The sequence below is a fragment of the Botryllus schlosseri genome, chromosome 2, assembly GCF_051294905.1.
Source record: "Botryllus schlosseri isolate E-star chromosome 2, Bs_hap1, whole genome shotgun sequence".
NCBI classification, from domain to species: Eukaryota; Metazoa; Chordata; class Ascidiacea; order Stolidobranchia; family Styelidae; genus Botryllus; species Botryllus schlosseri.
In genome coordinates, this window is record NC_137237.1 from 39,860,234 (window position 1) to 39,886,852 (window position 26,619).

Here is a 26,619-nt window from a genome sequence, read left to right on the forward strand (position 1 = left end):
GCGAGGTAATTCTCGAAATTAGTTATAACCTCGGGTAAAATTGCAAGGCAAACCAAAATTTGATTAGCCTGACCGGGAAATTTTATGACGACTAAAACACCAGTTCCGACGCATTGGCGTAGCCAGGGGCCAGCCACATTTAACGCAGATCTTCGTATATGACCATCAAGTAAAATATTTCGTAGCAGATTGATTTGACTTGAAATTTTTCTTAGCACTTCGCATGATTTATTCTCACTAGATTTCTTGCATTTAGTATTGGAGCCCCATCCGGAAAATTATAAATTCGCATACTTTACAGAATTGAGTCTAACTATGTTCTCAATTAGGAAATTACCTGATTTAAACAGTCTATCTAATACCTATAGATACATAATACTCTAGATATACGAGTACGTACATATAGAGTAGGCTTACCATATTTTGGAAATCTAAAAAGAGGACACTTTTTCAGAAATTTGAGACTTGCAAAACCGGAGAGGAATTCTCAAAATTCGGTGAATTTCTCCCACTTTGTGATCGGTTGACTAAAAAAAAAGGTCAGCTTTCCCGCTCAGAGCCCAAAACACTGTTTCTTCCTCCACATTGCCGGGTGGCTGACTAAGAAAAAAGGTCATCTTTTCGCTCAGAGCTCAAAATACCGTTTGAGCGTCATTGCTGTGCTAATTTACGGCATATCACTCGCATTTTGCTCTAAATGTGACCTCAATTTTCAAAAAAGAGGACAAAATCTCAAAAATGAGGACAAAAGGACGTCCTCCGAGGACAGTTTTAAAAAAGTCAAAAAGAGGACAAATCTTCTTAAAAGAGGACGTATGGTAACCCTAATATAGCGGGCTCTCTTAGCGAAGTGATGCGTATTTCCACCCGTGTACCACCCTTGAGATAGTCCTACCGCAGTGTGAATATACACCCATGACACACGTAACCAGAACCTAACTCGGACTTGAACCACGGTAGAAATAGAGTACAGCATTTTATACAAATTACGCATTTCTCTAGGAACGTCGGAAGCTATGCACGTCGGCACGTATAGGATTTATGACCACGATATAATTCTAAGTTATACAATTGAATAGCATATTCGTATTGAAATGAAACGTGTGATTGAGTTGAGTTCTGTTTCATGTACCCCTGTTCTGCCCTTTGGGGGGTGAATACTAGGGTTGTAATGACTCTCGAGTCATTTGTTTATTGACTCGGACTTGGACTCGGACTCGAGTCATAATACCATGAGTCGGACTCGACCCTCTGCTCGCTGACTTGGACTCGGACTTGACGCAGTGATGAATTGAAAATGACTCGACTTGACTCGGGTCAAAACTATAAAAGTGAGATTGACTTGTGGCTGGGAGCCTTGTGACTTTGTTACAACCCTGGCATGAACTAGGCTTTGGCAGAAGCTTAGAAGTTTAGAGTCCGGGTGAACTTTTCACCAATCCACCAACGATTGGTTCGACTGATTTCACATATTGGATGAAAGCACAGCCTTTATTTCGAAAAATTTAACCTGTTAAACTAAACTTGTGAGGTAGTTAGTGTTCAATATTGTTCTATCTGTGTGTCCTGGATTGGTCATTCATCAGAATCGGCCAATCTATAGTCTTTTTCAACAAAAGCAATTAGAGTTTAATGTATAAATAAAGTACATTGAGCAAGCCATCTGTTCATCTCAATTATTAGAATTTCTATAACTGGTGACACGGTTTTTTATGTACAGTGACTATTACCCCTGACGAGTGTCAGCCGAAAATATACGGGCTTAGGCCTGCCCCCTCTGCACCAAATAATGGACCTCATGGTGACTTTTCGTTTGCTAGCGAAATGACCCCCTATTTTAACACCCTAATCCATGCCGACCTTGTAGAATTCGCCGAAGTATTTCAGTATTGTGCCTTATCGACGTGATTCACCGAGAATATGTCAAAATAGATTAAACGAAATGAATCATAGTCTACGCGGGTCGCGCGAAGAAACATAATTGCTGTGGGATTATCCTGTGTGAGGCGAATATCACCAGCCTACTGTACAATTGTGATATCACTTTCCAAACTCACGCCGTAATATGCAGTCATAGCGCCCCCGAGACAAAATCTTGATCGGAATAGTTTGATGCCATGTTTGTTTTCTGCCTGAGTTGGACAACAAGGCAAGATTTAGCTTGTTCAAATTACATTATACCGTAATTAGAATGATAGCCACCGTTTTCTTTCGGATTAGATTATAATTAAAATTACGGAATTCGCACAAACTTGGTAATTATTTATGTCAATTCCACATTGGACAGAAATACAACAACAATCGAATCAAACTTGATTCTCTTGAGCACGAAAATGGCAAATTGTTGTCCACCAAGCTTGACACCTTTCGCAGTCTACAGTTCTCTTGTAGAATTTTACAGAAAACCATAAATTAGATTTGAACTAAAAGATACCATAGAAACATGTTATTAGATTACCGGAATTTCGCTCTAATAAGTTAATTAGACAAGTTCAAGGATTTCTGCGTCATGGAATATGTTACGTTATTCCACGTATTACTACTCCTCAAAATATAATTTCAGTCAGGTGGCATTCTAATGATAACCGCACGAACATTGTGTCACTGTGATCGACTAGTCACACGAGACACCGTTATAGTTTTACTACATAGAAGCACACTTAACGCCTTATAGTAATCCAGGAATATGTCATAAAATATCTGCTCAGATATATAAACATTGTGCTCTTGTATACGTGAATTTATTCGAGTCTAACAAAGTAGGATCATTATTACCGATGACCCGTGCCGCTACAGTGTAAACGGTGTTCATCCTAGCTCTTGAGATATTGTCAGGAATCTTGAGTCACTATTTTGTTTACGAAGGGGAAATCTGCTAGAAATCTTTACCGGGATGCGAAGATATCACTTCCAATGTAAACAGCAGTGTGTAAGCATAATCCAGGCGGACATAACTCACTTTACTACTCTGTAGTTGTCATATCCAAAAACGCATCGAGATAGATATCGTCCACCGTGATGTAACAAGGAGTAATATTCATCCTTAAATGCAGAAGATTTAAGTTTAGAGTTCAAACAAGCTGGTAGAGTTATTAAATAGGGACAGTCTTGAGACTCCCAGGGACTGTTACATTAAACATAACCTATAGTAATTTGTGCCTACAAACCTGTGATGTATTCAACTGATAGACGGTAATGAAATGAAACACATCTATTCAAGCCGATATATCATAAAGCTGTGTTTTCCTGCCTTGAAATCAGAGCGTCTCAATATCGGTTCGCCGATCATATCAAGTTGACATCTTGGATCACTTGGAAAGAAGGTAGGTATCGGCCACTAGAAGTCAAAAATGCCAGGCATTTTCGTGACGTCACAACATGGTAGTAGGTAGGCTTACCATACGTCCTTTTTTAAGAGGATTTGTCCTCTTTTTTGATATTTTTGAAAGTGTCCTCGGAGGACGCCCTTTTGTCCTCTTTTTTGAGATTTTGTCCTCTTTTTTGAAAATTGAGGTCAGATTTAGAGCAAATTGCGAGTGATATGCCGCAAATTAGCACAGCAGTGAAGCTCCGGCGGGTACGTCGGAGTGAAAAAGGGTGATTTTAGCTCTGAGCGAAAAGATGACCTTTTTTTTTCAGTCATCCACCTGGCAATGTGGAGAGAAAAACGGTATTTTGAGCTCTGAGCGAGAAGATGACCTTTTTTTTTTTTCTAGTCAACCGATCACGAAGTGGAAAAAATTCACCGGTTTTTGAGAATTCTTCTCCGGTTTGCAAGTCTGAAATTTCTGAAAAAGTGTCCTCTTTTTAGGTTTCCAAAATATGGTAAGCCTAGTAGTAGGGAGTTGGAGAACTATCATCTGCGTATGGTAGACTGCTGGGAATACTTGTCTATTTCTTATAGTTACAGGAAGAGGTGGTTAAAGTGGCCATCGTTGGTACTCAAGTAGAGGTAGAATTAGTCCCAAAAATTTATACTCGATTACATGTAGACGTGGCGCGTTGCAAGTAAGTAAAAAAGTAACTCTTCTAGTCCTAGTTTTATCCCTAAAAAGTGTTAAGTAGAAGTAAAAGTCTACAATCATAACCACTTGAGTAATTCGCGCAAGTAGACAAACGTACTTGAGTACTCTGATTAAGTAGAGATACTTCATTACCTTTACTTACTGATGTCCAGTTGCTGCCTTTTTAGTTTTCGAGTTTCTTTTATGTCCGAGCATAGCGACGGCTGTAAAGCTATCCAAATGCAGTGGCGGCTCGTGACAATATCGGGTGGTGGGGCAAGGGCTGCAAGCGACTTTTTATCAAGATGACGTCACAATGGCGTTTTCCAACGTAAACAAGTAACTTAATGATGGTAAGGTCAGTGGTGGCCCTACGAACGGGGGGGGGTCTGGGCGAGACTTACCGGGGGGGCCCCTTATAAGTATCTATCCGAAACTTACGGATACGGATACAGGACTTTTCTAACAAATGCAGGGATTTGATGATGATTGACACATCTGTACGGAATCATATTCTTGCTTGGTGCACGGATTTCCATGTTTATTCGTCATTCTCCTTGAAAAAAGCGCAAAATCCAAATAGGGGGGGGGGGCTTCGACCAGGGGGGGCGGGCGACCGCCCACCTCGCCCACCCCAAAAGCCACCACTGGGCACGGTAACATGAATTTCCCGCCAACAGTGATTTTAACGATGTGCCACGAGAGACCCGCCGGTGAGCTGTGACTTGAAGTGTGGTAACTGCGTAAACGGCGTACGGAACAAAGATTCAACATGGTTCATGTTCGCACTAGACCTGACTAATTATCTGCAGAAATGGAAATGACTATTCCTCGAGAGATAGCGTAAGCCTAATTGGAAAGGTCAACGAGTTCGGACAGATACGCAATTGTTATCTCATAGATTGGGCCTGTCATATTGAATCCAAAACATCATTCTGAAGAACTAAGAATAGCAGTCTCGGTACAGCATAGGAGATTTTGGCCTTGAAACTGGAGACTGTAACACGACACATACGGCTTTATTACTGTCTATAGGGCTGCTGCGAAATCGCCTTTGGAAACTATATTACCGAATAAATCCGTGGATGAAAGCCTTGAACTTAGTACACTGTTACATGACATCATCGAGAAGTGGCCTCATGGCCCTTTTCGGTATGGTACACTGTCAAAATTAATGCGAACAGACCAACACCGAATTTTGCGTAAAATTTACTGAGGAATAGGCTGATCAAGTGATCAGCTGTTAGCCGCCATCGAAAACGAAGTAGCTATCGCGCTTGACAGGGGGTTGTAAGCAAAGGCTTGAAGGCCACAATTTCACGGTGAAATTGACATTGGAGAATATAATATCAAAGTAAATATTTGAATGCAAACTGAGAATGATATCATCATCTCAGTTAACGTTACCGCAGATACACTGGCTTTTGCGTGAAATCCGCAATGCGTTGTAGGCTGAAGTGTCAGATCGGAGTACATCTCTACCATACTCGACCTTGAAAACGAAATTACTGCCCTAATCATTGAGTGTCAACCATGAGACTTGGCACAGCGTTCGATACTAAAATCAAGACATACCGTACAAAAGCTTATGACGGATCTAGGTAAGGAGCAACATTAAAATCAATAGAGACTAATACCGGCTTTGCGTATAATCTGTTAGCGATAAATGACGAGTCAGCTCTCACTCGAATTAGGAAACGAAATTACCACTAACACAGTCCAGTGACAAACTTAAAACTTGGTACAGCGTTCGATACTAACATTAAGACTTACCGTGCCAAATGTCATAACCGATCTCAGTATTGAACATCGTCAAAATCAATAGATACCAATACCGGCTTTTGAGTAAAATCTGTTTGCGATACATGACGGATCAGCACACACTCAACTTCGGAAACGGAATTACTACCCTAAACTTTAAGCAGAAACCCTGAAACTTGGGGCAGTGTTAAATACCACCATCACGACATGACATACCAAGTTTCAAGAGTTTTCGTGGTGTGAAACACCATCAAAATCAACCCATACCAGCAAAGGTCGACCAAACGCATATGACGGTAACTGAGTTCAGCTATAGATACGATTGTTACATCACACCTTAGGGGCACAGAGCTATTGTGCCCCGGTTGCTCGGTAATTTTATGAATAGAAGAGAGTAAATCACCGTTTCTTTATTGTGCGCGGCTTTGAGAGAATAGACAGTGAAAGCTTGTTAGGAGCGCTACCGGGGCATGCCCCGGCTAGGCATTCGCAAAGCGAAAACACAGAAGAGAATTCGATTTTCGCAGAGACTTCGCTATATATATGGGCATTTACAAGCGAAAGGACAAGAAGAATACCATTTTCGCTGTGATTTCGGTATATATAGATTGGTGTGCGTCTATAAATGGTAAAGAATTGTTATTTAACAGAATTTTAGGTGGGGCAATGCCCCAGTTGCCCTATAGGACGAGCCGCCACTGTCCAAATGAATGCACTGAAGGTTTAGAAATAACACGTGAACTAGATGTCATATCTTTTGAGTATCTGCAGAAGATATCGGGTTATCGGTTGAGGTGCAAGTTATCGGTTTATCAATATCGGCTCAAAAATCCTATGTCGGTCTAGCTCTAATTGCGATTCCAAGGCTTCCATCTGAGAAATATAATAACCAACAACAGTCGAAATCTTAACATTGAACAAAAATAAAAAGGTACAATGCAGAGGTATATACAGCCATTACAGCAAGGCCGGCCAACCCGTGGCCCGCGAGGTAATTTCCGAAATTAGTAATATTATCACAAATGGATTGCAAAGATTGTGAACTTGCAAGGACAACCAAAAATTTGATTAGTCTGGCCGCAACACTTGAGATGTGATGACTAAAATATCAGTTCCGCCGCATTGGCAGATCCATGAGCCAGTAACAATTTGGTAGATATTCGTACACTACAATAAAGCAGAATATTTTGCGATAGATTTATCAAAAGTAAAAAATTTTCTTCACGCTTCCCGCAATACGTTGTCACTCGACTTCTTGCTTTTAATATTGGTACCCCTTTGTGAAAATGAAAGAACGCCTAATGTATCAGATTGAGTATAACTATATTCGCGATTACGAGACAAAATGTCGTTCAACATATGCGACCTTGCGTTTGCGCTCGCAGAAAGACCGTCGACTATGAAACCTAGGCAAAAAATGATTGACGCAAGTTGGTCGAAGCTTTCGATATCGATATGTCCAGGCGCCGAATAGTCCATTCCTTGCAAACTGAGCCCAGCGATATAAAGCAGGTCCACAATATAGTCAAGTGACAATATTATTGACCTATGAACTTCGAAAAAATTTCGCTCCAGTCGCGGCTAGTGGCCCGCGCAATAGTTCGCCAATCAAATGTGGCCCTTCGGCTGAAAAGGTTGGCCACCCCTGCATTACAGCAAGCAAGATCCGGTCGTGATGCGGATCTAAAGTTTAACCTCAATGTTTAGACTCAAAGCAGGTTTGGAAAGATCTCTTATATCCGTAAATATTGAATGTAACGCGCCTGGCTCTAGACTTGAAACGTATCAAATATATCCATTCGAATTGCTTTTTCGCGGAATCTTCTGTTGATAGTAGACGTCGTTAATGACTTATTTACGTATTTGAAACATTGTTTACAGTCAACAAGAGGTTCGAGTCCTCAAATCCGAATCGAGTGTCAATTTCACTGATTCGAGTCGAGTGATGAGAGTTAATGTTTCCGAGTACCGAAATGATAAGTTGCCTAATATTTCATGAAGAAAAGGTTCGTTGATATGCTTCGACACTAAGGGCGTCTTAAAGCATAGTGTCCTATATGGCGTGGACACAAGCAAATCACACGGCTTAGTGAAATTGGTCTACGTCACACTTTCCATTTGGCTAAAGGCAATTTGACGGTGATTTCTGACCGGCTTGCCGAGCATTAAATTTGATAAAACGGGTATCAATCGAAAGCTGCCGCTGCATTGATTACGAAAATATAAATTTTATTCCGCTCAGGGCCCTGGAACCCCCACAAGCAGCCTCAACTTTTGTATTGTTATGGAGATTGGCATTGAGAGGCGGCAATAATGTCTGGCTAAACGAGTGCGCAGCTCAAGAGCAACGGAGCGGCTGCCCATCGAGAGTGAAAGTGCTCAGCTAGCGTCGCGGCAATGAGCTTGTGTTTCGAAGTGCAATCGCGTCGCAGAGAAATTTTGCGCTGTTGATACTATTTATAGGCGCTTCGGCAGAAGCCCGCACACATTACCAGCCTTTCCTAGATGCCTAGAAGTGGCTCGTGCTACAAGTCGGCTGTGACGGAATAAAAGTGAACAATATTACCCTGGTGTAAATGACCATAGTAGTCGACAAACACCATGAATAACACAAACAAAAAAGTATATAGGATCTGATTCAATACGTGCAACATAATACAGCGACTTCTATGTACAATATACAGTTAAGTGAAACTTCCATTCTTTATTTCGTAGCCGCATAAAAAGTACGTATTTAGGCATTTCCAGTTTGACAACTAAAAAATCTCCATCTTTTCCTAATTTGATTAGAAGTAAAATTATATCTTTGCCGTTTTTCCAAATTATTTAGAATTACTGAAGTCGCAAAAAAATTGGAAATTAAATTAAAGTAAAGTAAATTATTTAGTTCGTATTAAGTCAGGGTTTATTCTCATAAACAGAAGAAGGCCAAATGTCTGTACACCATTGTGCAGTTCTCTTGTAGCATTTCCAGGGATGCCGAAGTACAAGTTAATTTACATCGCTACATTCCAATGTATTACAACGAAAAATAAAGTATACGAATATGGCTCTTCCGGCGGATACGTCTCCCTACCCCTACTCTAAGATTAAGGATACCGAATGCCAGAAACCAATTCCTATCAGTTTAGAATGAAATTACGCATTTACTGCCTCGGGATGGGCCATTCAAATGAATATTAGTGTTTGGCGATGCTTAGACTTTCGACTGCAGAACAGGCCACCCATACCCTCAACCGCTAACAAACGACAATTCATCTTCACCACATCAAAAGCGTGCCAGCGCGTGCCTTCACATTTTCAAGAATCCAATACCCAGAACTATAAACCCCTTATCGTAATCCGTCATTAATTATAGGTAGTCGCCAACAATATGCGCAAAAAGTGCTCGTGCCACGGCATGTCGGGGTCGTGCAGCATTGAGACTTGCTGGCAGGAAGCCCCGGAAATACACAAGGTCGGAAATACGCTGAAGAAGCTCTACACGGCCGCCGCGAAAATGCCACACGACAACAGGTTGGGATGATTGATATGTGCTTTGGTACTATTTAGCGTCATACACTCTTAGCGGAAACAGCGCGTATTAACACCCAAAGGTGTCGAGCGAAGTCGCAACCTAGCTCAGAATTATACCGTTGTTTAATCAAACACAACATGTTAATTCAAATGATACTTGACCAATTAGAATCAGCGCAAATGACGTACAAACAAACTTAGGCGCATACTGACGTAGGAAAGTATGCATGAGATCATGATTAACAAAATACTTCTACTTTTCGAAGTACTTCAATTAGATTTTGCCTACTTGCATTACTTGACAGTTTTCTATTCTTTGGCTAAACTAGACCACCTAAAATATGTTCTCTTTACTTACTTCTAAATCGTTGATGATTTATAAAAAAATGCAATTACAGCAATAATCCACATCTTGATTTTTACAAGACCAAGAAACCAGCAATTAAGACATTGTTAAAGCAAAAACGAGTTCAACCATCACAGTATACTGAATATCGGAAATCTAATTAGTGTACTATCGTTTTATCCTGTAATTATATCATTGTATCGTACTAACAATCGGTCACTGTACAAACCAGCTTCGTTAATTATCATTTCAAAACAAAATATTTCCTAATTTTTCGAAAAAAATTGGTTGAGACAAATAGAGGTTCATTCATTTTCCATATTTTATAAGGGGGACGCTATGTAAAAAGCGAACCCCTGGTTTATACTTTGCTCTGTATATCGCATTTCAGTCAAATGTATTTCTATTATGTGTGTTATATGTAGAGGTGGTCAAAGTAGTCAAGAAAGCTACTCAAGTAAAAGTAGAAGTAGCTACGAAAAAATCTACTCAAGTACGAGTAAAAGTACTTCTTCCATAATCAACCTAAAACTACTTGAAGTAGAAGTAGAATTGACCGACTTTAAATCTACTCAAGTAAGTAAGTAGTGGTGGAAGCGATCGTAATTCGTTCGCATGGATTGTCAAAGGCGCAAATTGATCTATGAGAAAGGTCCAGAGCTTGATTCATATTGATGCATACCAGGAGGTATCCAATTTTCGACAGCCTAAGCATTCGTCCGCATCATGGGATGAAAATGATAGTAATGATATGGAAATGTGATACCCGAACAGCACGTTTTAGAAAAATCATGGTATGGCGCACTCCCCCATATTATAAGGTCTGTAGTAGGGATGGTGTGAACCTCTGAAAGGTTCGGGTTCGTGTGAACGCGAACCTTTTTGAAAGGTTCTGTGTGAACCCGAACGTGAACCTCGTGACGTCATATTGCTAATCCAACCCTACATTTCAGTGAATTGATAACCTTGCAATACCTAGTGACGATTCGGGCCACATATTGCCACAATGCTGAAATACCTATTGATGTTTTAAACGTCTACATCTGTATCAACTGGGGCAATCAATTGATGTAATCATCCCAGAAAATCAATATCTTGCGTCGTTTTGCCACTATTTCGACAAGAACTTGCAAGGGAATATAAGCTTTCGCCTTAATGGTCAAGGTCAGACCGGACAATGTATTCGGCGTCCCGAGTATTGCTAAGTTGATATTGAGCAGAGTGTAAAACGGGTTTCCCTACTTGCTACCGATATTACCCCTTTAACAAGTTATACAGCAGTAGCCAACACCCCAATCCACGGAGTTGGTTTTTATGATACAATAAATATATGAAATCGAGATTGACCCCGTACGCCTGCTAGATTTTTTACATCAGACAACGATATCAATTTCATTGATTGGTTGGATAAGAGTCATTCGCTGACACTAAATATTCGCAAACAGAAAGCTGGATATTTCGAGCAAACAATTGTAACAAAGCAAGTAAAATGTTTGAGATTGTCAAGGTGCATGCTCTTTTAGTGCTGATTTTTTTGCTGCCAGCGCAATGCTATAAATTTCAACCAAAGATCTTATAATGAAGTGAAAATTGTAATATATGAAAAAGGTTCACAGTGCAGAACCTACCAAGGTTCGTTTGTGAACGTGAACCTCTAAATATCTGAGGTTCACACACAGAACGCGAACGTGAACCTCACGTTCACACCATCCCTAGTCTGTAGTTTAGTCGAAGAGCAATACGGAGATGTTGTATTGGATACGGTGTAAACACTTTGTCCGATTATAGTGGACCGTAAAAATGCTATATTGTGTAGATTTATTTCTGGAAATGGAAGGCATTACTACACTTGCTTTTATACGTCAACATATATGTTATCCACACAAAAAAATCTGATAGTAATTAGAACTCAAAGTATATGATACTGGGAATTAAAACTGAAATATAAATCTAAAAGCGGAACATGTATTTAATGTCTTTATTCCAGCAAGTTTCGAAGGTTGGTATGGTTAAACAGCTCCAAAAATAAAATAAAAAAGTCAGAGTCCACTTTTTCAGATTAGGACACGCCATGGACAGCTAGATTACGATATGATAAGTAAATGCTAGGTTGCGAAACATCAGTTTCAAACGTTATGATGAGCCATATGTACTGTGATGAAATATTTGATATGGCGAAGGGCGACAATGTGGTGTGAACGGAACTACGCAACCCGCTACCTACATTATATTAACCAATAGTTTCGTGAAATCATAATGGATACTGCGCATTCACTGCGCACGAAGCGCGTCGAAAATTCTGAGCTTAACTCGACTTTTATGAAAATTAAATGTCGATACTCCGTGAAAAAAAGCCCCGGAATTCCTCAGGCTATCTTTCTGATTGGAGGATTAAACTACTTCCACTTGATAAACTGAAAATAGCGAAAAGTAAGTAGATCACAAAATATTACGAAGTAGAAGTAGAAGTAGCGAAAATCAGATCTCCTTGAGTAAGTACAAAAAGTAGAGGAAAACTACTTGAGTATACTTCGAAACAGTAGAAGTACTTCATTACTAACCAGCTCTGGTTATATCGAGATCTTCTTGGATGCACATAACTTAAACATGCAATTGAATTGTGTATTCATATTGAAATAAGCCCGAATATTTTTGGCTGACACTCGTCAGGGATTATAATCAGCAGCTAGTTGATAGTTGGAAGGAACACGGGTGATACGATTATCGATATACAAAGTTCTTGCCAATTTTACTAGCTGCTAGCCATTGCTTCTGACGAGTGTCAGCTGAACATATTCGGTTCATTTCTGTCTGTATATACTGTTCAAATACATCTTTTTGATTCACACGGTGAACTATTAAAGATTCTCGTTTTCTCCGATTTCAATTTCAAAATTGCTACTTTTTTCTTTTGAAGGGTACGTCAAAACTCCATCCAAATCGAGAACACCATTCGCAACATCGGCAATTCAATTCATCGCAACAGTCGGAATCGGCGAGTCCGAGGCCTTGGCCGTCGCTTTGGCGTTGGTCTCACCAGCTTGGTGTACTGGAACGAATCGCCGGACTACTGCAGGATCGAACCATCCATAAACTTCTACGGCACCAAAGGAAGACAGTGCAGTAGGCAGGGAGGGGTGAAAAAACTAGGCTCCTGTGCCAACCTGTGTTGCAACCGCGGTCACAGGACATTCAAAGAGACCAGGGTGGAGCAATGCAACTGTAAATTCCATTGGTGCTGCCGCGTGGAGTGCGCCTCGTGTACAAAAGTCGAAAAAATGTCGGTTTGCAGATAGTTTTCCACACGGAAAAATAAAAAAAAATCCAAACCGAAATAATCGTATAAATATGCCTCGCATCGGTAGAGGAGGCTGATCTGGGCACGGTCTGCAGTCCTTCCGAGCCATTTCCGCCACCATCAAGTCTCGAAGACGCTTTGGAAAGAGTATAGACTGTGTATCCACGACAAAACTCCATGCCTGAACACTCGGGACTATTTTTACTAATCTAACGTGATAGAGATAATGTCTTGGCTATTGCTTCCAGCAAAAGAAGTATTTTTATACAATCTCTTTCGTATTGGAGGGGTTATAAATTCGACACTGTCAGGAAACTTGTTCAGCGCAATTGATAGCATCCAGTTGGATACATGCATTGCTCAGTATGTCTGTGCACAATGATTCCAGTACTCGAATCTCAATCGAGTATTCATTTTCATAATTCGAGTCGAATGGTGAGATAATCAATAGCTGCAATCGCAACCGGTAAATCGCTTCTAAATTTATTAAATTAAATGAATTGCAAATGTATGACTTAAGATAAAGTGATGGACTTTTCTGAATATTTCTGAAACAGTTCGGGTATGGCAACTGTCATCGTTTAACAATGATCCATTATCTTATAAATCTATTGTGTAGGATGGTGAAATATTGTTTTTTAGTTTTATTTATACATAAATAAATATGAATTGGTGGGATATTTCAACTGTCTCTAACACCGTCTACATTTTATTGTCGTCTCTCGGAAGTACAGAGAACGCTTGTATTGAATAAAGAATTCACGAAGGAAGTAAAATACCTCGTTCAAAAATTGGATTTACTAGTATGGACGCAATATTGATCGAAATGAGCACGAATTTACACTGCTATTTTTTGTATATCCAAGAAGTAGCAAGCGCTAATGGCAATCGGTTGTGGAAAGTTTCGGGGTGGACACTAGGGCTGTTCAAAAATAACATTTTGTTCGGGATTCCGGGGATTTATTGATTAAATTGTTAGGTTGCCTAAAAAACGCTGCACGCCAAACTTGGCTCAGTTCCAACCAATAGAAGCCGACGCAGAGACGATTGAAATATTTGAATATTTTTCAAATTTTATTCTCAACCCCGTGAAATTGTTGAGTTGTCTACAGAAACGATGCAAAACAAATTTGATGCAATACCGACCAGTAGAAGCGAATTTATTTGAGTTTTTCAATAATAATTCTGACACCATACGCACCATCAATGCTATTTTGCATATCCATAACTTTCAACTGCAATAACTTCGCTTCTGCCGGTAGGAAGTAGGCAAAAATTGGTATGTATTGCTCTACAGGCAACTTAACAATCCCATGGGGTTGACAGTAGAATTGGAAAATAAATTAATAAATTCAAAAACTTTAATTTGCTCTGCGCCGGCTTCTACTGGTTGAAATCGAGTTAAATTTGGTATGCAGCGTTTTTTGGCATCCTTACAATTTGGTCAGTGAATCCCTGGAATCCTGAAGAATAGTTATTTTTAACAACCCTAGTAGGCACGCATGTAGCGTTATGGTCATGTTTTGGTTGAGGTTAAATGTGTGTGATAAAATTAGAGAGTCTTACGACGTTTCCCCTCCATCGGTAGATTTCCTGCATGCTGATTTTTGCTGTTGTTTCCGAGCAATTTAACTTCTCGTTTAAATTGCAGATTGTAAATTGAAAGAGCAATTGTATGAATTGGTCATTCACTTTTCGTTCTTGATTCTTGTTCTGTTTATGAAGTAATTTCTGAATGTATCGCTATTCTGACGTCTATATAATAAATCGATATTTGTTTCTTTCGTAGTGAGCTGTGTTAAAGCAATGAACTGGGCATAGATATTAATGCATTATTCAGGCATAAGAAAACGGCAGAGGATCTGCAATTGTGGACCATGTAACATGTGAACTGGTAGGATTTTGGCGGGCCGATAAAACATAAATTACTAGTATTTGAAAGTGATACCACTTATATTTTGCTCACTGAAATCCTTAACTAGTACTTGCATCTTGCAAGTGAATACATTGATAACAGCTCCATAGCGACTTTCGGCGGTCATATATCTTTTCCTAATGCTATTTCAGGCAATAAAGATTTTAGAAAGTTTCAAACTTAGTGACATTTTAGTAAAGTCTGCAATTACTTGGCTACATCCTCGTTACCATGTCCGCCTAACTCTAATTTGACTACGCAAGCGAGAAAGAAATCTGGTTCAGGTAGCTTGGCTTCGATTCCGTGTCAGAGGTTATTCTGGGCTCCTCTTTCCCGCGTCGCGATGAAAAGAGCACACTCACAAAGAATGGAAAGAGCAAGAAATAGCCGCGGAATAACGACTAACCTCGAAAAATGAACTCTAAAATCGGGCACTAGGCCGAGGTGGATGCCAGAGACCGCTACTGCAACCATAACTGGTCGTTCGGCATTCTCCTATCTGTTCATTACGTCGTATTGTGTCTTATCGCATTGAGTGTGTTTATATACTATAGTTCACATGAAAATATATTCTGATGAAAATTGATTTAATATTGATTTTTATTACAATTTCATCATTTAAAGAGCTTCCTTGGAGGTACAGAACTTCAATACCTATACTATTCAATTTCATCATTTCAAATCCCCGCAATACACTGAAAAGATAGGAAAGAGTCAGCATATCGACTTAGAGTAGTCTTTCAATGGCGGACCTGCTTTGGTCTGGAACTCAATGAAAAGTGACAAAAGATAACAAAAAGTACATGAGATGAAAATGAATTGGTATGTGTAGGCAGTGGCGTAGCAGCCACTTGGCGGTTCTGGCTCTGCGCCAGGGGCGGCAGGCTCCAGGGGGCGGCAAATGAGGCAGCACAGTGTACACAGCCGGTTAAAAGCAGCGTAATTGGTAGTCCTATAGCTGGCGTCCCGTGAGCTAAAATGTAATCAAACTGTTCTCAATCGAAAGCTAGTGTCGCGCTGATTCCGAATATGTTAACATAGCAATGGAACCATTCCAAAATAGCCGGCAAGGCCGATTGTTCCTAACAATCGGAGTGCCGCAACACGATGACCAATTGACCATGATAATGGAAATTATATCGAGCGATTATTCGGAACAATGCCGATTTTCTGACCAATATTTAAATTGTATTTCCGGAATCAAGGCCACAATAGCTTGCGATTGAAAACAGTTTGATTACATCTTATATTTCGTATAGGCCCCGCTTTCGATTAAGATCAGTATTGTTAAATTTGAGCGCACGGAGGGCCTGGCCAACTATAGGATGGCCATGGCCATGACCAATTATGCTGTTCTTAGTTGTCTCGGCAGAAGGCTTGTCCGGGAATTCAAGTGTGACAATAAGTTGCCCATATATCCATAGGTTAGTGATCTATACTCTGGGTCACGATTTGTACAGCGCTCAGACCGAGATATAGCAATGAAGGTAAACTGGTCCTAGGAACTGTTTAAGTTGGTAATAATTGCCCGATTGACAGATTGACAAAAATGCATTCGTTCGCTATTTCTTGTCTTTAATATTTTTGGCCTTTAACGTTGGGACGGTGAGGCTGAGACGCGTTGTATTATTTGTAATAATTTTCATTGAAAAGATTGCCTGAGCATGAATCTATGTCGAAATTTGCTGCGGTTTACTTACGGGGGGGGGCGGCATTTCAAGCGAGAGCCAAGGGCGGCCGCACATACCTACTGCTACGCCAGTGTGTGTAGGTAGATACCGCGTTTGATCTTGCGGCGAGATAGTGTAATGGTATAATCCACAGCTGCAAAACCAATGTGTTGCGGGTTTGAGTCCGACCAATGTCAATTCCAGAATTCCTACCAAGTGTTGAAGGTTTATCTAGGTTCCTCCTCGCCATCTCATCCGCGTAACCGGTGTCTTACAAAAAGCCTAGAAGTGGGCCGTGCTACAAGTCGGCAGTTACGGAATAAAAATGAAGAATATCGGCCTGGTATAAAGGACCATAGTAGTCGACAAACACTATGAATAACATAAAGCAAATAATAATACGCGTTCGATCGCGGTCCGGTCATTTACTCGTGCACTGTCATTCATTAGCATCGCCCAGTAGTGTCTAAAATCCGTAGAAAGGATGACTTTGGGGTTACATTCAATCACGAAGTACATGAGATGAAAATGAATTGGTATGTGTCGGTAGATACCGCGTTCGATTGATGAATTCCGATACCAATAAGTGTTGGAGGTTTACGTAGGCTCCTCCTCGCCACCTCATCCGCGTGGGCGGTGTTGGCCACCCCTGTTCTAGCGCATATAGTCGTTACTTTAAATAGGGAGGGGACGTTTATATATTGTTCCTAGATCTATTTCCTCTAAAAACTCTTCGCAAACGTAAATCGAGAAATTCACCAATGCCGCCAAAATAGCTGTTTTAAACTGCAAACAATTGCCGCGATGCGAGCTACTCAACGCTAAGCCAGAAACCGCAAGAAACAATTACTGATTGACTGCGCTATTTCACGTTTGTAATCATCATTATTGTCTGCTTGAAACCTCATATTTCGAGAGTTGTGTATTACTTGTGAGCTTGCCAGACCAGTGTATTTCGTTAATCAAATGGCGCATTGCGTCCGACTGGATGCAACTCCAAATTCTCAGTGATGTAAATTCTGATTTTTGTTCGATGCTTTCCGTCTGACGGACTGGTAGCGCAGTTACACTTTCGAATGATCTTACCATTTTAAGATTCCATTTAATAACTAGACTGCATTGTTTAATATTACCGAGTGCAGAGCCGGTATTAAAACGTCACACGAATGGTTTAACGCAGCACCGGCGGCATGTAGTGCGATGTGCGATGATGACGTCAGAAGACTTGACCACCTCGTAAAAAAATAAAAGGCAATGCCTATGAGTAATGTAATTATATAAGCGGATCAAATGTGTTGCTTGAAAGGGAATATTGATTTACTATTCCTGATGCCAACGCGTCTAAAAATCGTTTTAGAAGCTTGCAAAAGGATTCATGGGACGAATGAAAAAGATTATATTCATGTTATCAGGGAAGCACTGCGGCACTTCCCAAGCCGGAAAGAGGGATGCCGATGGAAGGTAGGATTTCTTCGTATGCACATTGAAACACTTGATATCATAGGCTATTATAGGACTTCATGGGACGATGATTGCACAGTCACACATCAACGACTGACTGACTATATAGTAAGCTATTCTGTGTATATATGCTTATGACATAACATTATAAATCTTCGTTGTGGGGTTGTAATATTAAAATCTTCTGGCGGAATAATTCAGATTGGATTATATATTAGCTGTGGCTGCTCCGTAAGTGGTAGTTTATGAAAAGATCGGACCAGGTTACTAGGGTGTTGTATGGTCCATGGTCGTATTCAGAGGTGGTCAGTAACGAAGTACTTCTACGTTTTGAAGTACTTGAAGTAGATTTTGCCTACTCAAACTACTTTTTAAGTAGTTATGATTTTAGACTACTTCTACTTCTACTTGACAGTTTACAGTTTTGTAGGCAAAAATAAGCGTAGAATGCCTACTTACTTACTTACTTGTGAACCAGCACTCCTACTTCTACTTGAGTAGCGACGGTGACTACTTTGACCACCTCTGGTCGTATTGCGACTGCGACTTAAGAAACGGATACGTCTAACTAACATGACATCGTCCAAATTTACTGCCGGAAAATTTAATATGTTTATCACGTGACATGGAAGTACAGTAGTACAGACGCACAAGAGAGTAACTTGTCAAACAGTCGATCATTATGTGCAAAGATCTATAACACTGGTCGACAAATTTCGGTAAAATTTTTGCACCAAAAATTTTAATGATTGATTTAGGCTAATTTAAGGCTAATCCGATTCTATGCTCAGAATTTCTTCATCACGTCAGATTTTTTTCCGCATGAATATTTTCATTTTTATTGAATTAATGAAATTTCGGCTTTCCGTAGTGAAATCACGGTAACCATACAACAACAACAGATCAAATATTGTTATTGAAATCGTCTGTCATGAGACCTGAGTTGTTGTAGTACAGAATGGGTGAGTTTTCGGTGAACTCGAATACAGTGATTCTCTATCTTCGTTCAATTAGAAGGTGTTTCCGGGGGAGGGTGGTCGCATACTTTCAACAGCTAGTCGGAGGTAGCTACATACGAAATCGCAAGATGTATCGACGCATATAACGCGAAATGACTATAATTACACCACCCATGGGTAGAATCTTCGAAAAAATATATTCAGTTATCATGATTCAGAAGCTATTTTACGCATTCCTGATGACACTTCAACTCATGATGGTGGTACAATATTATCCCTGAACTATACTTTCTGCTTTACAAAAACAAAATTGCAAATGTAATTAGTTCATCCAGAATGCTGTTCAGGTAGATGTCGAAGTAGTTGTAAAACATCACCACTTCAATAAGTACTGAAAGTAGCCAAAATCTACTTGAGTACCTCGAAAAAGTAGAAATATTCAACCTATATAACATCTCAAAACGTGACGTGATGAAGCGAAAATTATCGCCAGATTCGTATTCAGTGCCCCCAAATTAAGCATAATTGACCCTAAAAAGTTCTGGCGCAAAAATTGTGTAGATCAGCGTAATCATTTAACGAGAGGCATCCAAAATAGCCTGTTTTGTGATATAATCCATTTGGCTATTGCACAGTATTGATGTTAATGATATCAATCAGCTTTTGATGTGTCATTAGCGCTGTAGCAAATGCTTCACAGTCTGAACATTAGTATAGCGTGGAGAGGGACAAAGGCGTCATTTGTGTGTTCCCGAGATCAGGTATGACGCTAGTGTTGATAGCCCTGTCGAGCGTTAAAAGTACGTTGCACCGAGTCGACAACACAGGGTCTTTTTACATTCTCGCCACGTCGTAATAAAGACAGTCTCGCAGAGCGTTAGAAGTACGTTGAAAAGAGTCGACAGGCAGGGTCTTCTTATATTCCCACCACAGTAGTTATGTAGATCGGTCGTGATGTGGCAGGGGCTCTTATGGCGGGGTGGCGATTCGCCTGGAAACCCGGGGTGGCGATTCGCCTCTTATCTCTTATGGCGGGGCCGCGAATCGCCATGTGTTCTTATGGGTGCGGTCGTGATTCGCCTTTTCGGGTATAGGCCGCGGTCGTGATTCGCCGTGAAAACTCGTGGTCGTGACTCGCCTTTTTTGCTATAGGCGGTGGCGGCGATTCGCCAGTCGCACTTTCAGACATCTCTCGCGTGGTGTTGAATATGTACGAGTCACCAACAATAACCGCACCAACGGAAACGCGGCTTGCAATAGGATTACGCGTGCGACCCATATTTCGAATGTTGAATTGTAATTGAATGCGAAAATTTATCACCTCGACATCAAAATTCGAAAACAACAACTTGATGCTTTATGTTCTCACTCTAATTTCATGATAAGTGTAATAAGTGCCGAATAACAGATACACCACCGGCGAGACTTGAATACCAACAAATTGTCACTTATTTCTATTCTAGCCGTAATCCTTTGTGAAGTTAACGCTTATTCAAAAATGTGTGAAATATTTGCAAAACCCCGCGATCACTGACAAGATAATGTCTCGGACATAGTCATCTTTCACGACTTGGTGTCATAGCCATACCGATCGCTCGCGCGGTGAAATTTTAGTAATCAGTTTGACACAGAACTGGATTTCACTGGTAAGATTTAATAAATACCGACTAACAGAACCATCAGTGTGGGTAACTTGAATAGCAACAAATTGCCACTTATTACCAACGGGGAAATTCACTAAACCACAGTATATTGTGCGATTTTGAAAAACAGATGTTTGGGCTTGCGTTTTGATATGTGCGACCCACTAGCTACATCCGTTTTGCGAACACGGTTTGTTGTGAGGATTACGCGCGCGCCCTATATTTCGAATGACCCGCGCGCTGAATTGTTACCCGTGCAGCTGTTTCGTGCTACTATCGTATCGATTATTACACTAATCCAGTCAGTGCGAAATAGTTTGCTAAATCTAGGAATCAGTCGCATGGTGTTACTTTAGTAATTAGTTTACCACAGAGCCGGCGTAGACGGCGATTCAAATACCAACAATAACCGTGTTCACATACTAACACTTCAAAAAAGGTGTGAAATATTTGTAAAATCCTACGATCACTGACAAGGGTAACGAATAACAGAACCACAACGGCGGCGACTTGAATACCCACAAATTGTCAATTATTGGTCTAACTCGAATCTTTTTAAGAGTATAATCCTTTTGAAACTGAATATTACTTGACTTGACCAACTTTCAACTCCGTTTCCGGATCATTCACACATTCCACGCCGCTGTTTTAACACTTATAGAATCAATACCAACTATCTCTAACCCGATAATATTCAATCATTTTGGTAATTTGCCAACTTTAAATCCATTCGTCAGATGTACTAAAGGTAAATCCAGATAATCCAAAATGAAATATTTGGACTTTGACATAGTGTGAATTGAAATAGGATTGACAAACAAGACTACCAACTTTCAACCCACCCATATTTCGAAATTATACGCATATTGATTTGAAACAAGTAATGAAACCTTACAACTCTATTCACAACTGAGTTTTCCGTTTATCAAATAGAGTTTCAGTAAATACTATCGCGATATTTTAATGTGTTACTACACACAATAGAATCAATCAATGAAATAACACCTGTTGTAAATATTTCTAACTTGACAACCACTTGTGCATACCGCGATCGACTTGTGACGCGATGAGTTAAATCGGAATATTTCAATCTATTTGTCGTAACCTTGAACAAACTATCGGGTTATTTTTTGTTGCAATCGAGTGAACGGAAATAGTATTACGTCTCGACATCTCGCCATCTTACCATATTCAAAGAGTCAACCACGAAAACATTGTCAAGTAAATCCGTTACCCGACCAACTCAAACAGTTAGCCAAGCATACACGAGTCCATACAAACACTAAAACCTAAAATCCATAACAAGTTCGGATGTATTCGTATCCCTACGCATCTTTTTTAATCAACTTGAAAAGTCGTTACTATTCTGTAAGATAGAGGGATTACTACGCGGTATATTCTGCAAGACAAACTAATTACTACTCGGTATATTTTGTGAGACAAAAGTAATTACTCTTTGGTACAGGGGACTTGAGCTTAACATAATATGTTTGAGTATACGAGATTTGAAAGTCTGATCGACGTAGTTGCGACTTCATTTCTTACAATCGAACGCTGGTGTTACATTGAAAGTTATCATGCTGTAAACATAAGGATTGACACATCGATTTAACATATGTAATAGTTGATCATGACTTGATTATTAAATTATTCGCGTTAATTAGACCCGGCGTTGTGTTGAAAGTTATGACAGCAACAAACTTTTCAGTACCAATGTTATTAGCATATTAAGCTGTAAAACTATGCGTGTCTGAAATGTTCTTGAATGGAAAATTATTCCACCTTGGTACATATCACCCTGCGTATCGCGGATATCAGAAAATATTTTACAAATGTAATTGTCCCCACTAACCAAGACTAAAGATGAAACAACAATTTCCTTTGTTAAACAATAACCGGTACAATACTTTATCATCGTAATCAGCAGTGAGAATTGAAACACTTTCGCACATTATCCGGTGTCAAGATATCACACGAGGTGAATTGACATACCGCCGCTTGCATAATACCTAATCCGTTCACACCATTTCACATACTTTGATCATTACAAAAGTAAATTGGAATATGTTTGCTAGATGCATTCAATTCAGTTAGAAATGTCTGGTGCACAACAATCGTAATATCAAAAAAGTACTTGCTACACTGTTATTTGCTAAACGTGTTTTGCATTGTTGTTCATTTGTAGTATTGATTGTTCTTGAACCCTCAAATAATAATTCCCGACATGAAACCAAGCCACTGAAAGTCGTTACCATCACGAAGAAACAATGTGTACGATGTTTGTCAACTGTATCCTACCTAGCCACCAGAAAACAATTTTCACTCACTCGAAATGAAACCAATGTGATGGTCTCCATTCGATATTTTGTTTGTGTCAAATACTTTACAATGATCACATTTGAGTGGTTGAGGTTTACATCATCAAGCTGTTATTTGTAAATCAAGATTTCGGTAAACTTGTAAATGTATCGTTTAACTAACCAACATTTAGTGATTGTTGAACATACGACTTCGAAATACTGCGTTGATCGTAATTTCCATCATCGTGATAATCGAAGTGCATTTCTTTCGAATTCGTAACAACCGGCGTTTCTACGACATGATAAATTTTTGACAAGTTATTCTTAGAAGATTGGTTGCATATCGCGAAAAATAATATACCACTCATATTGATACTGTTACTCCATTGATCGATATTTTCAAACGAGTAAAATTTATTACTTGAGTTTCTCCGCTTAATGTAAATGCAAACTCAGCCGTCTTTTAACATCACAAAGGCATTGATAAAAAGTAGGCAATCAAACACAACACTTTGTACGACACTAATTATTGTTCCACACATCTCATTTCATACTAAGTGTATACGAAAGACATTCACGACACATGAAAATATTCGCTCATGCTACGAACATACGCAATGATTGGTGGTGCTTTCAAACTGTTTGGATATCACAAGAACTTTATTGTCTGAATGGGTGTTCATGTATCTTAATAATCAAATAGTTCAACACAGAACTAGTACTAACAGAAACATCAGAGAGTTGTTTACACAAAAGTTTGTATGTGTACAGTATGCGAATACCATGTGTAAGTCCAGCACAATTGCAGTATCCATCCGAGTTTAGTCAACACAAATTTATTACAACGGAGCCACGTAAACTTTCGTGAAAGAAAAGCATACTCACTTCCAGAGGGTTATGTCAACACCATAGCAGTAAATCAGCTACTCCAACAACAAAGTACATATGTTTCTAGCCACGATCCTTACATCTTTCACATAGATCAATCTACTTTGCTAACGAAAAGTGCTGAGTCATCACATGATCGCCCTCACAACAAAACAGCTAGTAGATATTATCATTCAAAATATTCCTAACCCTTTACACACCAGTGACAAATCATACAACGAATATGTTTTGTGGGTCGAATTGTTGTTCAGTGTCAAGTCTACCTGTTGAAACGTACATTAAAACAGCGCAATTCAATTAAAACCACGAATCTATTTTCATTTCCTCACAAACTGTCACATACAGAAAAATAAATTTTATTCCGCCAAAACATACTTGTAACCAATCACTTTCATTAAACACACAACACCATAAAAGTATTTACTTTCTACGACATAGACATTCCGATGTAGTCAAGAAATATTTTTATCAATCAAAATCATCGATTTCTGTTCACGACGTTAGTGTGTGTATGTCATACCTGTGGACCCCGTATTAAAATGGACACGACACGACTGAATGCAAGGGGGTAGAAGTCTATCGCATCGATTTACATGTGGTCTTCGCTACGGTTTCAAAAAACGAATCATCTCTTTTGCATTGATCGAGACCGAGCAAGTTAGTTAATGGCCATGATTGTGTTTGTCATATGCGAATGATAGGGTTACTGTCAAATCTACATACAACAACCTTCTGGCACTCATAATAGCAATTTCATTCTCTCCCTTCGTAATTGTAGACTCACGACAAGTATATTGTACAACTCGACAGCTACGTTTAACAACACCAACGACACTAAACATACGATACCTACCCAAGTAAAATTACCATTTTCACCTGGAGGTCAGTCGTTACCTGAGTAAAAATACCATTATTCTTTGGAGATTTATCGTTTAATCAGAGTAACAAAACATTTTCACTTGGGGGTCTATCGTTTCCAAGAGTAACAAGCCCCCTTTCCTTTGGAAATCTATTTTTTCCCTGGGTTACAAACCTTTTTCACTTGGAAATATATTTTTTCTCTGGATAACAAACCTTTATCACTTGGAAATATATTTTTTCCCTGGGTAACAAACCTTTTTCACTTGGAAATATATTTTTTCTCTGGATAACAAACCTTTTTCACTTGGAAATATATTTTTTCTCTGGGTAACAAACCTTTTTCACTTGGAAATATATTTTTATCCTACAGCAACAAACCATTTTCACATGGAAAACTACTTTTACCTAGAGTAACTAATCATTTTCTTTTGGAAATATATTTTCTCCCTGGGTAACAAACCCGTTTCGTTTGGAAAACTATCATTTACCTGAGTACCAATACCGTTTGCACTTGGAAATCTATCTTTTCTCTGGGTAACAATACCATTTCCGTTTTGAAAACTGACAACCACACCCGACAATTTGATATTTTTGTATATTGTTACAACGGGCAGTGACAAAATATACACCAACAACGACTCCGATACATTTGTGCAATCGCATATTTACTTGTGTTGGTGCATCCCATCAAAATCATCGGTTACCCACATGCAATGTGCTCTTGTATATCGAAATGTATGTTTGGAAAATTGGACAATAGGCTTCGATAGGTCTGTGATGTCCGGGTTCGTGATTTGGATTTTCCAGAGTCAAAATGTCTGAATAAAACACCTCCTCGACGATGGTTGGTATGTGGATAACGGTGTTCGGAAAACGGTTGGATTTATGTCACCCATCGCGATAACAATTCCAGGTCGAGTTTTCCCCCCGCATGTTTACTATATTGGGTCTTTATTGGTCATGTATGTCTCGACATTCAGTTTGAAATCGGAAACCCTGATAAAGTATGTAACCGGATCCGGATATCAACTCTGAATCGATAAACCAATGAACAATATTCAAAGTAAACATGTTACACCCTGTGTTTCCACGAAAAAATACCATCCAGACATACGTCGCGCTTGTTTGCCCACATCAGTATACGCGTAAATGGAGGTGTGTGACATTGCATGCAATGTGTTGGTATACAAACATCGATCCACAGACATTATCATAGCCGGTAATTTTGATGCAGATCGAATGTCACCCGATAACAATACCAATAAGCCACATTGCAACGACTCTGAGTCCGCGCTATTACATCGATATTTCCACACCGTTCACTGATTTACTCGATGGTGTTATTGTGTTGTAACATTACAAGATAGTCACGGCCCTATCTCCGGACAGACCACCCAGACCAATTGGATACATCGGTCAATATCCGTCGTGTTGTCCGAGGTTTTCTGCTGCAGTGTTTGACCAAGGTGAACTATCGAATCACGGGTGCTCGAAATGATTGCCATCAGTCTTTCAGTCACGATGCATGGATGTCGCTACTCCCACATAACGACTCCAGATAAATATCGTGATTCTGAAAATCTCGGACTGATACTGTGATCCAATAAGGTGTGTTTATGTGGAATGAAGACTGCAATCGTACACCACAATAGAACACTACCTCGCGATTTCACACGCAATCATAAACACACATCATCGTAAGGGTCCAGTTCGTCCGGTTTCGAAACGGTCATCGCCACAAGAGATCGGTATCATTTTGAAACGACATCGTCACAAGTCTATTGACGTCGATTCTGTTGGTCATGTCAATCCGTTTCACAATCCACCGTTTTTCAACTCCCCGCACCATAGTGTTACGACACAGACAAGAAGCGTCGGTGGAAATAATAAAACACGGAAAGCACACTTTGGTCTTATTTGACATGGATTTTACACCCGACGAACCTTACATTCGAGCGATGCATTGGAATGACGCTTGTATTATTGACGTAGAAGGA

At 39.7% G+C, this 26,619-nt stretch overlaps 1 protein-coding gene and 1 long non-coding RNA gene across 2 annotated transcripts in view; one reads left to right on the top strand and one right to left on the bottom strand.

Annotated features, from left to right (window-relative positions):
- The window catches only part of LOC145459062 (protein Wnt-10a-like), a 34,805-nt gene extending 19,379 nt beyond the window's left edge, over positions 1 to 15,426 (top strand). The window contains exons 6-7 of the mRNA XM_080337656.1: positions 9,124 to 9,281; positions 12,545 to 15,426. Of these exons, the coding sequence (XP_080193782.1) occupies positions 9,124 to 9,281; positions 12,545 to 12,923 (537 nt within the window). The 3' untranslated portion in view covers positions 12,924 to 15,426. The remainder of the gene's footprint in view (positions 1 to 9,123; positions 9,282 to 12,544) is intronic.
- Positions 1 to 26,619, bottom strand: part of LOC145459277 (uncharacterized) — a 416,587-nt gene that overhangs the window by 184,679 nt on the left and 205,289 nt on the right. The gene's annotated exons all lie outside the window — the stretch shown is intronic.